Consider the following 15,058-nt stretch of genomic DNA (forward strand, 5'->3'; position numbering starts at 1 on the left):
ACATACATGGCGTCCACAGCAGTACATTGCTTGGCTTCCATGCCAGTAACTCCTGTCTGCTTCTCCAAACTGGGGGCGTGCAGATTGCTGTCTAAGTTACTGTACCTTACTGTACTGACTAATGACTATAGATAAAGATATATGTAGCAACATCATCATACAGAAACCTATGTCAGGTCAGGCCATTTTGGGATTTGAATACATAAGGTAAAGCTACAGAATGTTATAAAAACCTAAAAAATAAATAAAAGAATGGACTGCCCTTTAAAGAATTCAGAGAATCAAGAGCTGGTAAAGATTGGCACAAGATAATGTATACGTTGTTGTCACAAATGCTCTCCAGTACATTAAACTAGCAGCAGGACAGTTTTGGTACATAAGTTAAAAAGTAACCCATCCAAGTTTTATTTATTTCCTACTTCATGGAATGATTGCATGGTCAATCATACCCGAGAAGAGGCGTTGAACTGTAACTATGGTTAGTAAGTCATTGTTTTAATTATTGCAGTCTCATTAAAACTCTAGTAATACTCAAAGCATGATTTGGTCTCACAATTTTTTTTGTCCGAAATAGAGACACACTTACCTCATAACCATGTTTGGGTGCTAGTCCAACATATCTCATATGGAACTGTGTTGATACACTCCAGAGTTGATCCCGACTCACTTGAGGAAAGGAGAGAAAGGGAAATGCAAAAAGTGGAATAAAACTGTGATTTTAGCAGTGACTAACATTTTACAAAACTTGACATTGACTGTATGTAACAGTGTGTGTGTGTGTGTGTGTGTGTGTGTGTGTGTGTGTGTGTGTGTGTGTGTGTGTGTGTGTGTGTGTGTGCATGCGTAGGGTCTGAAAATGGCAGAAAATAAACAATATAAGAAATAACTTAAGTATTGTAATAAATTCAATTACAGCTTACCTAAATTGGCCAACATGTAACTCCAAATAATAACAGCACAACAAATTATTTGTAGGTGGACTTATTAGAATAAATTCTCCCATGCTATTATTTTAACTCCAGTATTCATAACAGTTACGGAAACAGTCAACGTGTTGACATGAGCATAAGCACAAAAGAAACGTGCAACAAGATAATTAAGCTAGCACGTAGATAAGTGATGGCTCAGCAAACAACAAGTAACAAACACATACTGTACGGGAATTGACAAAAGGATTCTTTAGTTCAGTTTGGCTCTTTGTGACGCATAAACGCAATATTTCAACATTTCATGTCAACTTGTATGAGGAACGGTGACAAAAGCTGCTGAAACCTTTAATTTAGAGTTGTAAGTCAATTCAGCTAAAGCACTTTTTAAAGGGTGTATTGTGAAACACCCTCTGGCAGCATTCACAGCCATTCATTCACTGCAAGGATCAAAATCAGTTTGTCAAGTCAGAGTGCTAACAGACATGAGCACCTCATTTGCACTTTTATAAGAGATGCGTTATCTTTCTTTAAAAACAATAGGTCTATACTCTATATCATCAATCAAAACGCAATTAGTCCTACATTGTACTTCTAGTTGGCTAAAGGTGCTTTACCCATCTAATTGCTGCATCTGCAGTCTATCTGCATGTTAAGGGTCACATTTTTCAGGTAAAAAATTAGCTGTTGTAAAGAAGTGACAATCTTTTTTGTGTGTGTTGCTCCTCTTGATTGATCTAACCTTTTTTTTTTATTCAACGAGGTAACAGTAACCAGTAACGGCAAGACACCTCAGGAGGAATTTAAAGCCTGTGATTTGAGTTTGAGTTAGGCTATTCAGAAATACTTGTTGTCTCCTGGGTGCAAGTCCTGTGTTTGTTTGACCCATCCATCACCACCACTACTCCCACTCACCCTAAATGGACTTTATTGGTCTACCCATAGATGATCTACAACGTTACGTAACTTTTGCTGCTATAGATTTCCCACAGTGGTCAGAAAGCACAGGGGAGACACTTTGGCTACGTTCACACCGCAAGTCTTAATGCTTAATTCGGATTCTTTTCTCAGATCTGATTTTTTGTGACATTACCTTTTAAAATGTGGCCTATATCAGATTCCAGTGTGAATTGTTTGCGGTTTCAAACTGACCTGCATGCGCAAAAGACACGCTGTTGCACTAAAGTTAGGGAGGTTATGGAGGAAGTAAGCATTTTCGCTTTTATTTCAAAATGTTTGTGTAATGGCAGCCGTAACATTAATGAGCAGATGCTGAGGAGGAGAAGAATGAAGAGAAAGAGAGCCAAATTGGCTATTAACCAGTTTGCTATTTTTTCAAAAACGGAGCGGTTACGGTATGATCCTTCTAGTTTTGATTGAATTGAAGTATCTCCCCATACACAAATTAGGTCTAACACCTCACTCTCCCTCCATTGACTTGCTCCATCACTGTTCTCCATTTTGTAGGCCTAGTCAAGTTTTTAATTTTACTGTCTGTGCCTAAGGCTAACTCCCGTCGGCGCATAATTGTGACAAATGTCAATGTAGATTGACGTAAAAGTCGCATCAAATCCACCTTGGTTGGCCACATTGAAAAAAATCTGACCTGGGTCTGATACAGGACCACATATGGAAGTGGTCTAAATCTGATTTGAAAAAATCTTTCAGGCTTGAATTGATGAAAACTGACATGATGGAACACTCACACACAGGTCTAACACACCTTTAGGGATATTACTTTGACTTGAAGCGTACCTATAAGTCATGTAACTCTTACATGACTTCTCACATGACCACACTCATAACAGTTGTTTCACAACCGATGTCTCTCATCCTGTCGGTAATTTGTACTTTTCCACTGTCCCATACTGATGTAACCTGTCAATACCAGCTCATCGTGTGTTAACAGTAAGGGTAATGATCTAATCCAGTTTACACACCATAGATTATCTAATCAGGAAATAGCCCATAGTAATGAGTATGTGTTTATGCCAAGTCACGAAGACAGTGGAGGAGAGGAGGAAGACAGGATAAAGGGGTTCCTGTTTCACTTTTACTGGAGTAAAGACAGACCTTCCTGCTTTCCTGGGGTTCATGGAGCAAACCCCCACCCATTCTGAAGACGCAGAGGAGGACAACGCCCAGAGGGAAATAAATAGGGACTGAACTGTTAAGCATTTGCGCATAACTGGGAGGCACAAGGAGGTGTCAGTTGTGTAGCCCCCATGTAGGCCTGCATGTGTATTTGTATATATTTTAAAATGCTGTTAGAAGTGTTGACTTTATTCTATCGTCTCAGTAATTTATTTCAGTCCACTGGTTAAGTGATCATCAAAAGTGCTTCTCTCTGATGCTCCGAAACGGACATTAAAGGCAACAGAAGCATCGCTGCACGTGACGCTAGTTAACACTACACTTGACAGCAGGTAACGTTAGCCTACCGTTAGCTAGTAGCTGGATTAAACACGGGTAAAATGCTGACAGCTAAATGGTGTAAAGTGTGGCTGTATTTCACTGTAGAGGATTCCAACAGCGGGACGTACAACAGTCTGCCTCTGCCGTTGTCGGAAAAACAACAGATGCCTCATAGTGGATTCAAAGTTATTGTAAAATACCCATTTCCCATCTGGTGGTTGTTTTTGTCGTTTAACAGCAATTTACTGGTGAAATAAGTTATTATTACATTATTAATAAATCATTTAATTTTGACCATATGGCCTTAGCAATAAACAAGCCGTTCTTTAATGTCGCCGACTGTCGTTTTGTGCTCTTTTTTTTGTTATTTAAAAAAAAATTTTTTATTGATTTATATATATATAGGGTTAGGCCAAATCCAAAGCCGAACCCTAAGCCTAAATCCTAAATTAAAGTAATTTTAGCCTGTGCTGAAAGCAACACTAGTACACTGGCTGTTGCATTGGAAATGACAACATCCAGTCTCTGAATATGAAAAACAGGCCTTTTTTCATTTCTATTTTCAAGTGATTTTATTTATTTTTTTAAATAGAAAATGAATATCAAAACATATTTTTAAATATCTCTCATCCCCTTTTGACCAGGAAAAGGAAAACACGCCTTGTATTTCAATTTACAATTTTGTATTTTAAAACGAAAATCAAATAACCTTTCGTTTTTTGTTTTTTAATATTTGTTTATGAAATGAAAATCGAATGACCAAAATATACACTGACTGCTACTTTACTTCTAATCGCTGCATTCAACTGCCACCATTGCTAGAAACACACTACCTACAGTAGCGTACCAGTGGCGCAAGTGTCTAACCTGGTCTAACAATCAATGAACACTTAGCTAAAACAGAAGGATTTGTGGTGCCCTTCATCCTAAAATTGGGGTAGGCCTATAACAAAATATCTAACTTTTCCTTTAGGTTGATGTATAGCTTACATTTGGTTTAAATGTGAAAATAAAGCAGAGTTTCACAAGACTTTTGGGGTTATGTTATTTTTAGTTATACCTGTAATGCAATTACTACAGCTTGTGTTCTTGAAATATAACACTAAACTACACCTGGCTGATGTATCCACATTTACCATAACGGTGCATTTGGCTCCATCTCCTGGTTAGACTGGGTAATTGCATGACTCTGTATTGCTTTACCACATTGTAATTTACAAATAATTGTAATAATTTATACTGTATTGATCCCCCAGGGGGGAAATTACAATTTTAGATTTCTAGACTAATCAATTTTTTATATATTTTTTTGTCTTCACAAACCAGGTCTAAATCACGAGACAAGAGACTCAAAAGTGTGTAATCAGCATTACAAATGCACATTTATATACGAAAAAGACTGTTGCCTTGCCTTAGTTTCTCTAAAATTATTTTTTTATAGATCTTCTGATCTAGTTCTGTTTCTCTGAAAAGTCTTCCAAGGTGTAAACAATGCATAAATACTGTGGGAGGGAATTGTCTTTTTATAGATCCAGCTTGGCTTCGGCTCCACACAAAAAGGTGTTGAATTTTGCAAGTATCACTTTCTATCCAGCCTTTTCCTTCATTGCTTCCATTGCTCTCCTACGTTTCAGGTTGGTGAAGAGCAACGCAAAGTTGACGATATATGTTGACACGCAGACCATGCAGAAATCCCCCAGAACAAAGGCAAGAATAGATGCGAGGTAAATTGAGCCGGCCACAGACACCCAGGAGGAGAAGACCAAAAACATTGCTGCTTTTTTGGACAGAGACAGTCCTGCAATAAAGACAAACACAGAGGAATTCAGTTCTTCGATAAAATACATTACATTATATTTAGGAAATCATGCACAACTGATATGCTTGACTAAAAAAAATGGACTGACAATTGATACATCTGTGTAATAAAAAAATATGTTATATCTCTTTATTATTTCACCTAAAATACTGCAATATTTAATTAAACTAGATTGTAGGCCCAGCCATGGTTAAACAAGATGCTGAATTGCAAGCAGTATCTATAAACAGTAGGCTATCTATTTCTCCTCAAAGCACACAGCACTGCACTGTAATTTGCAGAAGACAATGACAGACTAACCGAGGCCCATTTGCAGAGTGTAAAATATGATGCCAAGTACACTGTTGGGCTGGTTCAGAGGGCTATCTTTGGCAACAAAGAACTGGACCAAGCCAAAACCACGTCCCCATCTGCAAAAAAAGAAAGAGGAAACAGTCAGAACAAACATTATTGAAAAGAAAATTAAAAAAACATAGCCTACATAATGGTTTAGACCTCCTGTAAAACATTGAGACATGCAGATTATTTAATGAAAACAGGAAAAGTCAAAAGAGGAATGTCCATCTTTGGTGTTCTCATTATGTAAAACAGTAGCTGATTTGAACACGTATAGGATTTTAACACGTGGCAAATAAAGGGGGGTCAGACCTGCCAAGAAATAGGCTATTCAGATTTAACAAGCAAGAACCCGAAATGATTCAATGGTCACTATAAATACAATTCGAGGTCTGGGGATGTGATTCTGCAGATTAGAACAAAGCAGGTATGAGCTGAGAAAACTAAACAAGGAATAAAAACATAGGCCTACCTGGAGGTAAAAACTTTGGAGCAGCTCACAGACTCTCCGAGGTCACACATCGCCCTGTAATCTGGGTTTCTCTCTCGGGACAGCTCGACGTGAAGTGCATAAACAGACAAAAACAAACCGAAAACGCACAGAAATGTGCGCGCTTTTCTCTCCCATTTCGGAAACGCCATGTTTATTTCAGGACACGTACACTGATGACACTGTCAGATGGACTTAAATGACTCTAGTTGGGTAAAAGATGAGGAGAAACTTCGATTTCCTTCAAACTTCACTAAATTGTCCTCCTTGTAAACCGGTGACGTGTCAGATTCTCACTTTTGATTGGTCTGGTGAGTTTTGTCACGGCCTTTCATTGGACAGCCAGGTACAGATGTTGGACCAGCCACAGGGGTGTTTGCTGTGTGTTGGACTTCAGTCTGTTTGGCCTGGGGAGAATCCGTGTATATTCAGTGGAAGATTTAGCCTACTTCAACAAGTACTAATACAATAATAACAATATGAATAACAATATGACTTCCACTTTTTTACATTCAAACTTAGTTTACAGTATTGGTTAACCATTTGGCTTCATGAATCCACATAAATGAGAGCTTAATGTATTTTAAATCGTTTGTACATTTAGTCAAACCTGGTGTTACCATGAAGAGCAGTAACCAGTGACAGTTTTTAAAAAACATGTATTTTATAAATGGAATCTACAGTAGGCTACCTCAAACCACATGTTGCTAATCATGCTAAACTCTCTAAAATATGTAAATGAATCCATTTGTTTAATCTTTTTTTCCCTTCTTATAAAATAAATCATACCAGTGATGCTAGCTAAATGCCTTGCATGAAATTATGAGATAAATGAGAAATTTCCCAACATTTAAAAAAAAGAGACAGTAGATTTACCAAGTGCCTTCATGGTACAGTTCTTTAGGAAGTAGAATGTACAGTACAGGAAGGGATGTCAAAACTCTTCAGATAAGTGGTACCACCAGTGACATAAAACCAGGTGACAAACATTTTCATATTATTTATAATATTTAGTTGGTATTTTATTTTGTTATGTTATCCACTTCATAAATGTGATTTGGTGTAAACATTATTGCATTTAAAATGGGAGAGAAATATCTTTTAAAACTCATAACATGCTCTTAAACCTCCATACATGACCGTGGGGACAAGCAATTTTCTTGTATTTGGAATTTTATATAATTGATTAAAAACAGATATTGTCCAATTCATGGTTTAAATAAGTATAACTATTCAAGGGACATGCATTTATCAAAATATGAAAATTAAATGTGACTACAAAGTATGATTAAAGTGTTTGCTTTCTTCAAAGCCTGGGCGTTTCTGTAGAATGACTACCTACATGATTATTACTAGGCTAATCATATTACTACTATCTGTCTATTCTTTCTACCATTTTTCTTTTCTATCTATCTATCTGCTCCAGTGTAGTTACAGCAACTATTGTTGGCCTTTAACCTATTACTATTAGCAGTATTAACATGTAGTAGCAGCAGCAGCAGTTTACAAGTTGTTAGTTTATACAAAGAGGTAAGTGCAGGTAGCCTTTGTCCCAATATGGCCCTTCCTAAAATTATTAAATTCTGGAAAACGGCGTCACCACCACCCAAAAAAAAACAGAGACCCTACTGTCTGCCGTAATGTCCCGCCTCCCCTACGTCCTCTACTTCTATTGGACGGTATTTCGGACGTCGCCCCACCTCGTTGGTCCGCCACATGGCACTCAAACCCAACACGGAACTGTACGAGGATGCGACAGACCAAAACAACAGATAGCCGCGCTACTACGGGATTAAAAACACGATTACGTATGTTGTGGGTTGTTTACAAGGTGAGAGTCTGTTCCGTCACTTAGAAGCAGCTCTATAGGTTTCCCCGTTTGATAATATAAACCGAAAAAGACATGGGTTAACGGTTTACGTTCCTAGAAAGCCTGAGCTTCAGGTAACTAACGTTAGCCTACGCCCCTGCGTCAAACAGTGGTCAAGGCTGCGTCTTTGTCATGTAATTTATTTATTTTAACCACGCTGTAGTACAGAAACTAGCGTTTCATTAAAGATAGCTCCGTGTAGGTTTGTTCTCTGTCTATCTATTTATAAACTGACTCCAACTGTAATCTAGAGCCGTCTTTTGACGAAGAGCTACAGGTTTTGTCCACTTGACTGACAGGCCTAATGGATGACTGGACTGCGTGTTGGTTATGCCTTGTTGCACCTAACACCTCTGTTTAGTCGATATTTTGACCAAACAATTGCCATCATCATCTTAATCACCATTAAGTTGTATCTGTGTAGCCCACTGACTTTTGGAGAAAGAGTCCTGAAGTGGCTCCTGGGGGCCCGGGGCTCTGGCAGAATAGAGTTAGACAGTTAAACTTGGATACCAGGAAGTTAGCTTCCAAAGAAACAGAAATATTACCCGTAGCAGTGTCTTTCAGCTCTGGTCTTTTGGCTACAGATAATCACTGGTTTTCTTTTCTTTTTTTACCTGATTGTTTCATTGTAGCTTTCCAAGGATTACATGTTGTAGGGACTGACTAGGAGTCAGCAAATAATACGTTTCCCCAACCTTATCAGATAATACTGATATCTAGTTCGTAAGACTGTTGGTGTAGTTAAATGTGGTTAGGTTATTACGTGTTTTATGAAAGACACTGACACTTATTTCGTGCTGCTACCAACCATTAATTACTCTGCCCATTTCCTCAAATAATTGCTTGTTGTGTCTATGAAGTGTCAGAAAATAGCAAAGCATAGGCAAAACCTAAACATTTAACTTGCCTGTTTTGTCGGACCAACAGCCCCAAACCTGTTATATTCAGTATACTATCAAATTGGACAAAGAAAACAAACACTCACATTTGAGAAGCTATTGTGTTGCCATGGTTTGGCATGTTTGATTGAAAAGTGATTTAAACAAGTATATGATTATCTAAATAGTTATAGATTAATTTTCTGTTTAAAAACCAAACAATTCATTGACTAACTGTTTTTCTATTTTTATTCTATTTAGGGCTGGGTATTAATTCAATAGTTTTGTTTATTGACTTGACTTTTAGCAGAATTCTATATGATCTTATGATGTATTACATTATTATTAATTAGAAATTAATGAAATAAGTAATTGAATGCATAATGGTGCAACGTCATTGCTTTGAACTTCAGTTTGATTATTCTTTTGCATACGTTTGCCATTCTGTGATCACTATATAGAACATATCCTTATTTAAATTAAATGTCACTTTGCTGTTTTTGATTATTTACAGAAAAATGTCAACTAAGGAGAGAGGAGACGGAAAAAATGGTCAACCTGTGGCCATGTCGCCTGAAAGAATGGCCACTGACAAAAGCAGAGAAAACCAGAACCAGCGTGAAGTCGAGGCAACAGGAGGCACCACAGACACCAGCACAACAGCAAAAAACTTGGCTTTGCTTAAAGCGCACTCTCTGGACGTGAAGTTCGACGTCGGAGAGGAGTATGATGTTATCGAAACCATCGGCACAGGGGCCTATGGTGTCGTTTCATCTGCTAGGAGAAGGGACAATGGTAGGGCTGATTTGATGAAAAAAATAGTGCATATGTAATTGTGTGTGTACTCACTGCTCAATGTTAAATGTGGAAATTCATTATCAGTTAACATTGTTCAAACTCAGTTGTACACCCTGTCCTTCCACTTTTTCATTTGAGCTTATTTACATTTCACAGGCCAGCAGGTGGCGATAAAGAAGATCTCCAATGCTTTTGAAGTGTTGACAAATGCTAAACGCACTTTGCGAGAGCTGAAGATTCTCAAGCACTTCAAACATGACAATATTATCGCCATCAAAGACATCCTGCAGCCTAACCTTCCTCATTCTGCCTTCAAGTCTGTGTATGTACTTTCTTATTTTCATGGTGCACAAGGTCCTCCTTAGGCTAGAAATGTCTGTAGAACTCTTATGTTTAGTTAATATCTGGAAACTTTCAAGATTTGGATGAAATAATTATTATTAATTTTAGTCAAAACATTTACACACAACTAAATATTCCACCAAGTTATAAACTCAAGAGGCAATGTTCACTTACATCTTTGATTAGTTATGTTTTTCACCCATCACAAGCATTCAGTAATATTGATCAATAACCAAAAAAATTACAAAAAATGCTAACCTGAAAAAAAACATTTTGGAAATTAGAAAATGTGGCCAATTAAAACGGAGATGAAAACAAATCCCTTAAGTATTAAGTTTATATCAGTGAAAATTGCAGTTAACAGGTTTGGTAACTGAGACACAATCCTAATAATCTATTAAGATATACTTTATGGCTCAGTTGATGTCACACATCTCAATTTTTGCCCTTCCCATGTGTGCAGGTATGTGGTGCTGGACCTGATGGAGAGTGACTTGCACCAGATCATACACTCTTCCCAGACGCTCACCTCAGAACACACACGCTACTTTCTTTACCAGCTCCTCCGTGGCCTGAAGTATGTGCACTCTGCGAACGTAATCCACCGCGACCTCAAACCCTCCAACCTGCTAGTGAACGAGAACTGTGAGCTAAAAATTGGTGACTTTGGCATGGCAAGGGGTCTAAGTTCACACCCTGAGGAGTCTCATTCCTTCATGACTGAATATGTGGCAACTCGATGGTACCGTGCTCCTGAACTCCTGCTGTCTCTCAATCACTATAGTTTGGCCATTGACTTGTGGTCTGTGGGCTGCATCTTTGCAGAAATGTTGGGGCGTAAGCAGCTTTTTCCTGGGAAGCACTACGTCCACCAGCTCACGCTCATTTTGGGTGTGTTAGGCACTCCTCCTGAGGGGTTGATTAGTACTATTAGGGCTGACAGAGTACGCTCCTATGTTCAGAGTCTTCCATCACGGTCTGCTGTGCCTTTGGCCAAACTGTACCCACAAGCTGAACCAGAGGCTTTGGACCTGCTGGTTGCCATGTTGCGCTTTGACCCTCGTGAGCGAATCTGTGTGACACAAGCACTGGAGCATCCTTACCTGTCTAAGTATCACGACCCCGATGATGAGCCAATTTGCGTGCCAGCTTTTGACTTTGAATTTGACAAGCTTCCAATAAACAAGGAGCAAATTAAAGAGGCGATTCTGATAGAGATTCAGGACTTTCATCAAAACAAACAGGGCTGTCGTCAAAGACTGCAGTTCAGGCCCTTGGCAAGGGCGAATGGCAGAGCTGCAGCACAAAGCAGTAACCAGTGTAATGCTCAGCCCTCCACTGTTCAGATGAGCAAATCAACACTGGTTCCAATGGCACAACACCCACAAGCAGCACAGATACAGCAACAGCAAATGAGAGAAGTGAAATCTCAACAGCAACAAGATCACACACCAGCAGACGGGAACAACACATATACAAATCAGATGCAAACCTTTAATAAGCCTGCAACCCTTTTAGAAGTTGCCCCGTCTCAAGTAACCCATAATTTGCCTCTTCTTTCTAAAAGCGAAAGTGGCCCAGTTGATGTGGACATGCCCAGTGCCAACTCAGACAGCGGTCAGCCAGAGACTATAGATTTAACAACACCAGTGTCTAGTCAGGATAATCCATCAGAAACAATGAGAGACAGTGAGGTACAGTGCCAGCTGACCGGAAGTCAGGCTCCTCTGACTCAGCCCACCCAGGGCCAGTCCATGGCCCAGGCTCCCACCTCTATTCCTGCCACGCCAGCACAGACCACCACTGTGCCTTCCCTTTGTCTCTCGGTGGCACAGGCCCAGTCACTGTCTCAGTCCCTTTCACAGTCACTGTCAAAGAATGCCAGGCCTCCTCCAGGTGCCGGAGAGGGAACCAGAATAGAAGGAGCTATTTCAGAGGTTACTAAAGCTGCACTTAAAGCGGCTTTATTAAAATCAGCTCTCAGAAATAAAGCCAGGGGTGGTAAGTTCATTGTTTTCCATATCCACTTATATCATTTACATGCCATTTTTAGAAAGCCTTTATCAGAATTGTGTACGTTTATTTGCAGACGGAGGTACCTCTGCGCTGGGCATTGACGCTGGCACAGGAGGAGGTGTGTCGTCCTCCCTGTCTTCTGTTCCAGATTTGCGTCGGCCTGTCACAGCCCAGGAGCGTCAACGCGAAAGAGAGGAGAAAAGAAGGAAGAGGCAGGAACGAGCAAGAGAGAGGGAGCGGAAAATGAAGGAAAAAGAGAAAAAAGAGGGAAAGCAGGGGGACTCGCTGGGTGGGGTTCTGCTGAGTGACGATGACAAAAGCCTTTTGCAACGTTGGACAAAAATGATGGACAGCCGCAATGAGAAATCTCAGACTCCTAATAACGATGGAGCAATGAGTAAAGACTGTACTGTGAACTTGCACAGGGGTGTAGCCATCAGTGACAACACCAAAGGAGCACTGAACAATAACACTGGCAAGGAGGCCAGGAAGATTCAGTCTCATGAAGAGTTAATCTCTCAAGTTAAACCTAACCAGCCAGGCGTGTTTCAGCCTCCCAGCACCCAGCAACCATCATTACATTTCTCCATGAGCCAGAGGAAACCTTCAGCGGATATAGTTGTTGCTGTAAGCGGAGGGATAGATATAATGACCGTCACTAGTGGCTTTGTTAAGAACAACATGCTCAAACCTCACAGTGAGAGTAACAGACAAAGTGGTTTTAACTGTTTGGGGAATTGGAACGGGCATCAATTAGAGACGAGGCCACCACAACCAAACAGGAAACCGCAGCCTCAACCGTCAAGCTTTCTTCAGCCCCAGCTCCAACCTCAAAGTCAAACCCAGCATGACCCTCAACCTCAGTCGCAACTGCTTCCTCTAGAGAGTTTTTTGACAAAAGCTCCAACATTAACCACCAGACAGATAAATGGGAATGTGGATATCGGTCGGCAAAATAACCTCAACTCCCACCCTAACCCCTCGACTGCAAGTGCTGGTCCGATGGAGAAGCTGTGTTCCTCTGTAGGAGAGAAATCTGGGCCACAGACCACAAACCCTATCTGTGGGCCTTTAGGGGTCCCCTCACAGCCTCACCCTAGCTTAGGATTCACAGATACTGGACAGCAAGGGCCCTCCATTGCCCCCGACATCCATACTGTAACACTGCAACTCTCAAAGTCCCAGGTGTGTCTCAGGTTTCTTCTGCTGCGTTGCGCCTTCCTTGTAAAATATTGCAGCTAGCATATCTAGAGAAGGTATATGTATTGACAGAGCACTGGTGTTGCTTTCATTATAGATGCTATACAAAAACGTTTTCTTGTGCTTCTATACCAGGTTTAAATGTCACAATCTTCTGCTTGCGTTGAACTGATGTTAAGGATACGGAGTTCAGTTGACCCAATGTTTCCCCTTTATTCGTGTCAGGTAGAGGATGTTTTACCCCCGGTGTTCTCGGTCACCCCTAAAGGCAGCGGGGCTGGGTACGGCGTGGGATTTGACCTGGATGATCTTCTCAACCAGTCTCTCACAGATCTGCAACACTGTGACCGGGACAGGTAAGGTCTAATACTGCTCCCACGAACAAACTAATGTCTAATACTGAAAAAAAAAAAAAAAAAAACATGCTTTCTGCTTAAGTTTTACCCATTTATTTAAAAATATTATCTGGTAATCGTCTAGATAAACATGGCTCTGCAGCTGCACAATAGTTCTGGGTCAACCATGGCTAAAGTTCTATTAGACCTTACACAGCTGTGTGTGCTTTACATTACCGTTTCATTTGTGATGTTTTCACACATGAATGCAGCAAAATAATCAAATCCCAAGTGCTCACATGCCATGCCTAATTATTACCTAATTAGTCGTTGTAATTGTTCCTCAAGTTGGATGATGCATGTCAAACCACCAAGTGCAAACACCAGATCTCACTTTAAAAAAAAGAAGAAGCTATATGTAACGGACTTTCCTAAAAACAATATATAGACCAACACAAAAGAAATCCCTCTCAATTATAACTTATGACCCAGTAGAGGTGTGTGGTGGTGTCTATCTGCTGAGGCTTGAGATAATGATTTGTGTCTGATATGAATTTTCTTAAAACGACACTGACCATCATTAAAAACATCCAGAATCTATGAAAATGCAAATCATTTTCATTTCAAAAGTTTAACTACTGGATACAAGATGTCTCCTACTTTGCTAAAAAGTCCCTTACATGCATGTACCAGAGATTTAAAGTTTCCACATCGCACAGGACCATGATTGGCTTCCAAACTAGTAGCGATTCTCTCGTATCTACACGCCATCAACTCAGATTTAAGGTGAGCTCAGAGAAACTTTCCCTTTTCAGCAGATGAAAGTGAAAACAGTCTTCTAGTGTCAAACTCTGCAGATGCATCATTCTGCACAGTGAAGGTCAGACATTAAAGTAACAAGAAGCAAAACACACTTGATTGGAGAGGGACTTTCAAAGTGCGCTGCAGACATTCATATATGTAGTTTTCAGGACAAATTTGACTTTTAGCGTTGGCACTCACACTCTTTGGTTTGTATGCTATAATAGGTCCACTCTTAATGCTTTCTATCTTATCCTTCTCTTTCATCAGTTACGATTCGGCCCCACTTTCAGCCTCCCTGTTGTCTGACTGGAGCGAGGTGCACCGCATGACTCCAGCTGATCTGGAATCGCTGCAGCAGGAGTTGCAACTCGGCTCTCCCATGATCCTCTCTGATACCATTCCCCCTGATGCCTGACCTTTCCTGCCTAGAATTTAAAAGACAACACTTGGATTTGTGTAAATGTTAGATGTTTTTAAGCAAGAAAACCTTGAGTGAAGACTTAATCAAATTAATTTAAAAGCTAGCTTTTTTTTTTTACGAGACACTACCAAGCAGTCTTTTTTACTGTTATGACATGCTGCGCTTTTTTAATAATAAAGAAAACTGTCATCACCTGTCTCTGCCTCTGGATATGAACTACAGTCAAAATTAGTAATTTAAACTGAGATTAAGTTAGTTCTTTGTGAGGAAAGCCATTTTTTAAAAATTACCTGAACTCATTTGAAAGAAACATTTGAAATAACAAAAGGATGAAATCATTTGCATTTCAGAAACGTGCACTACAAAATGAGGTAATATTTGTTCCAAAAAACAAGTTCGTTATTT

General features: G+C 39.8%; 2 protein-coding genes across 2 annotated transcripts; one reads left to right on the top strand and one right to left on the bottom strand.

The window, feature by feature from the left end:
- Positions 1-4,856: 4,856 nt before the first annotated feature.
- vkorc1 (vitamin K epoxide reductase complex, subunit 1) lies at positions 4,857-8,362 on the bottom strand. Its single transcript, XM_078278949.1, has 4 exons — positions 8,290-8,362; positions 5,969-6,393; positions 5,461-5,570; positions 4,857-5,139 (listed from the first exon to the last, which is right to left on the bottom strand). The coding sequence occupies exons 2-4, from the start codon at positions 6,136-6,138 to the stop codon at positions 4,928-4,930; spliced, it is 492 nt and encodes a 163-aa protein (XP_078135075.1). The 5' UTR covers positions 6,139-6,393; positions 8,290-8,362; the 3' UTR covers positions 4,857-4,927.
- Positions 7,702-14,849, top strand: mapk7 (mitogen-activated protein kinase 7). Its single transcript, XM_078278945.1, has 7 exons — positions 7,702-7,817; positions 9,252-9,532; positions 9,692-9,857; positions 10,341-11,878; positions 11,967-13,078; positions 13,319-13,449; positions 14,500-14,849. Exons 2-7 carry the CDS (start codon positions 9,256-9,258, stop codon positions 14,645-14,647), a joined length of 3,372 nt encoding a protein of 1,123 aa, XP_078135071.1. The 5' UTR covers positions 7,702-7,817; positions 9,252-9,255; the 3' UTR covers positions 14,648-14,849.
- Positions 14,850-15,058: the final 209 nt, after the last annotated feature.

The sequence above is a fragment of the Sander vitreus genome, chromosome 21, assembly GCF_031162955.1.
Source record: "Sander vitreus isolate 19-12246 chromosome 21, sanVit1, whole genome shotgun sequence".
Lineage (NCBI taxonomy): Eukaryota > Metazoa > Chordata > Actinopteri > Perciformes > Percidae > Sander > Sander vitreus.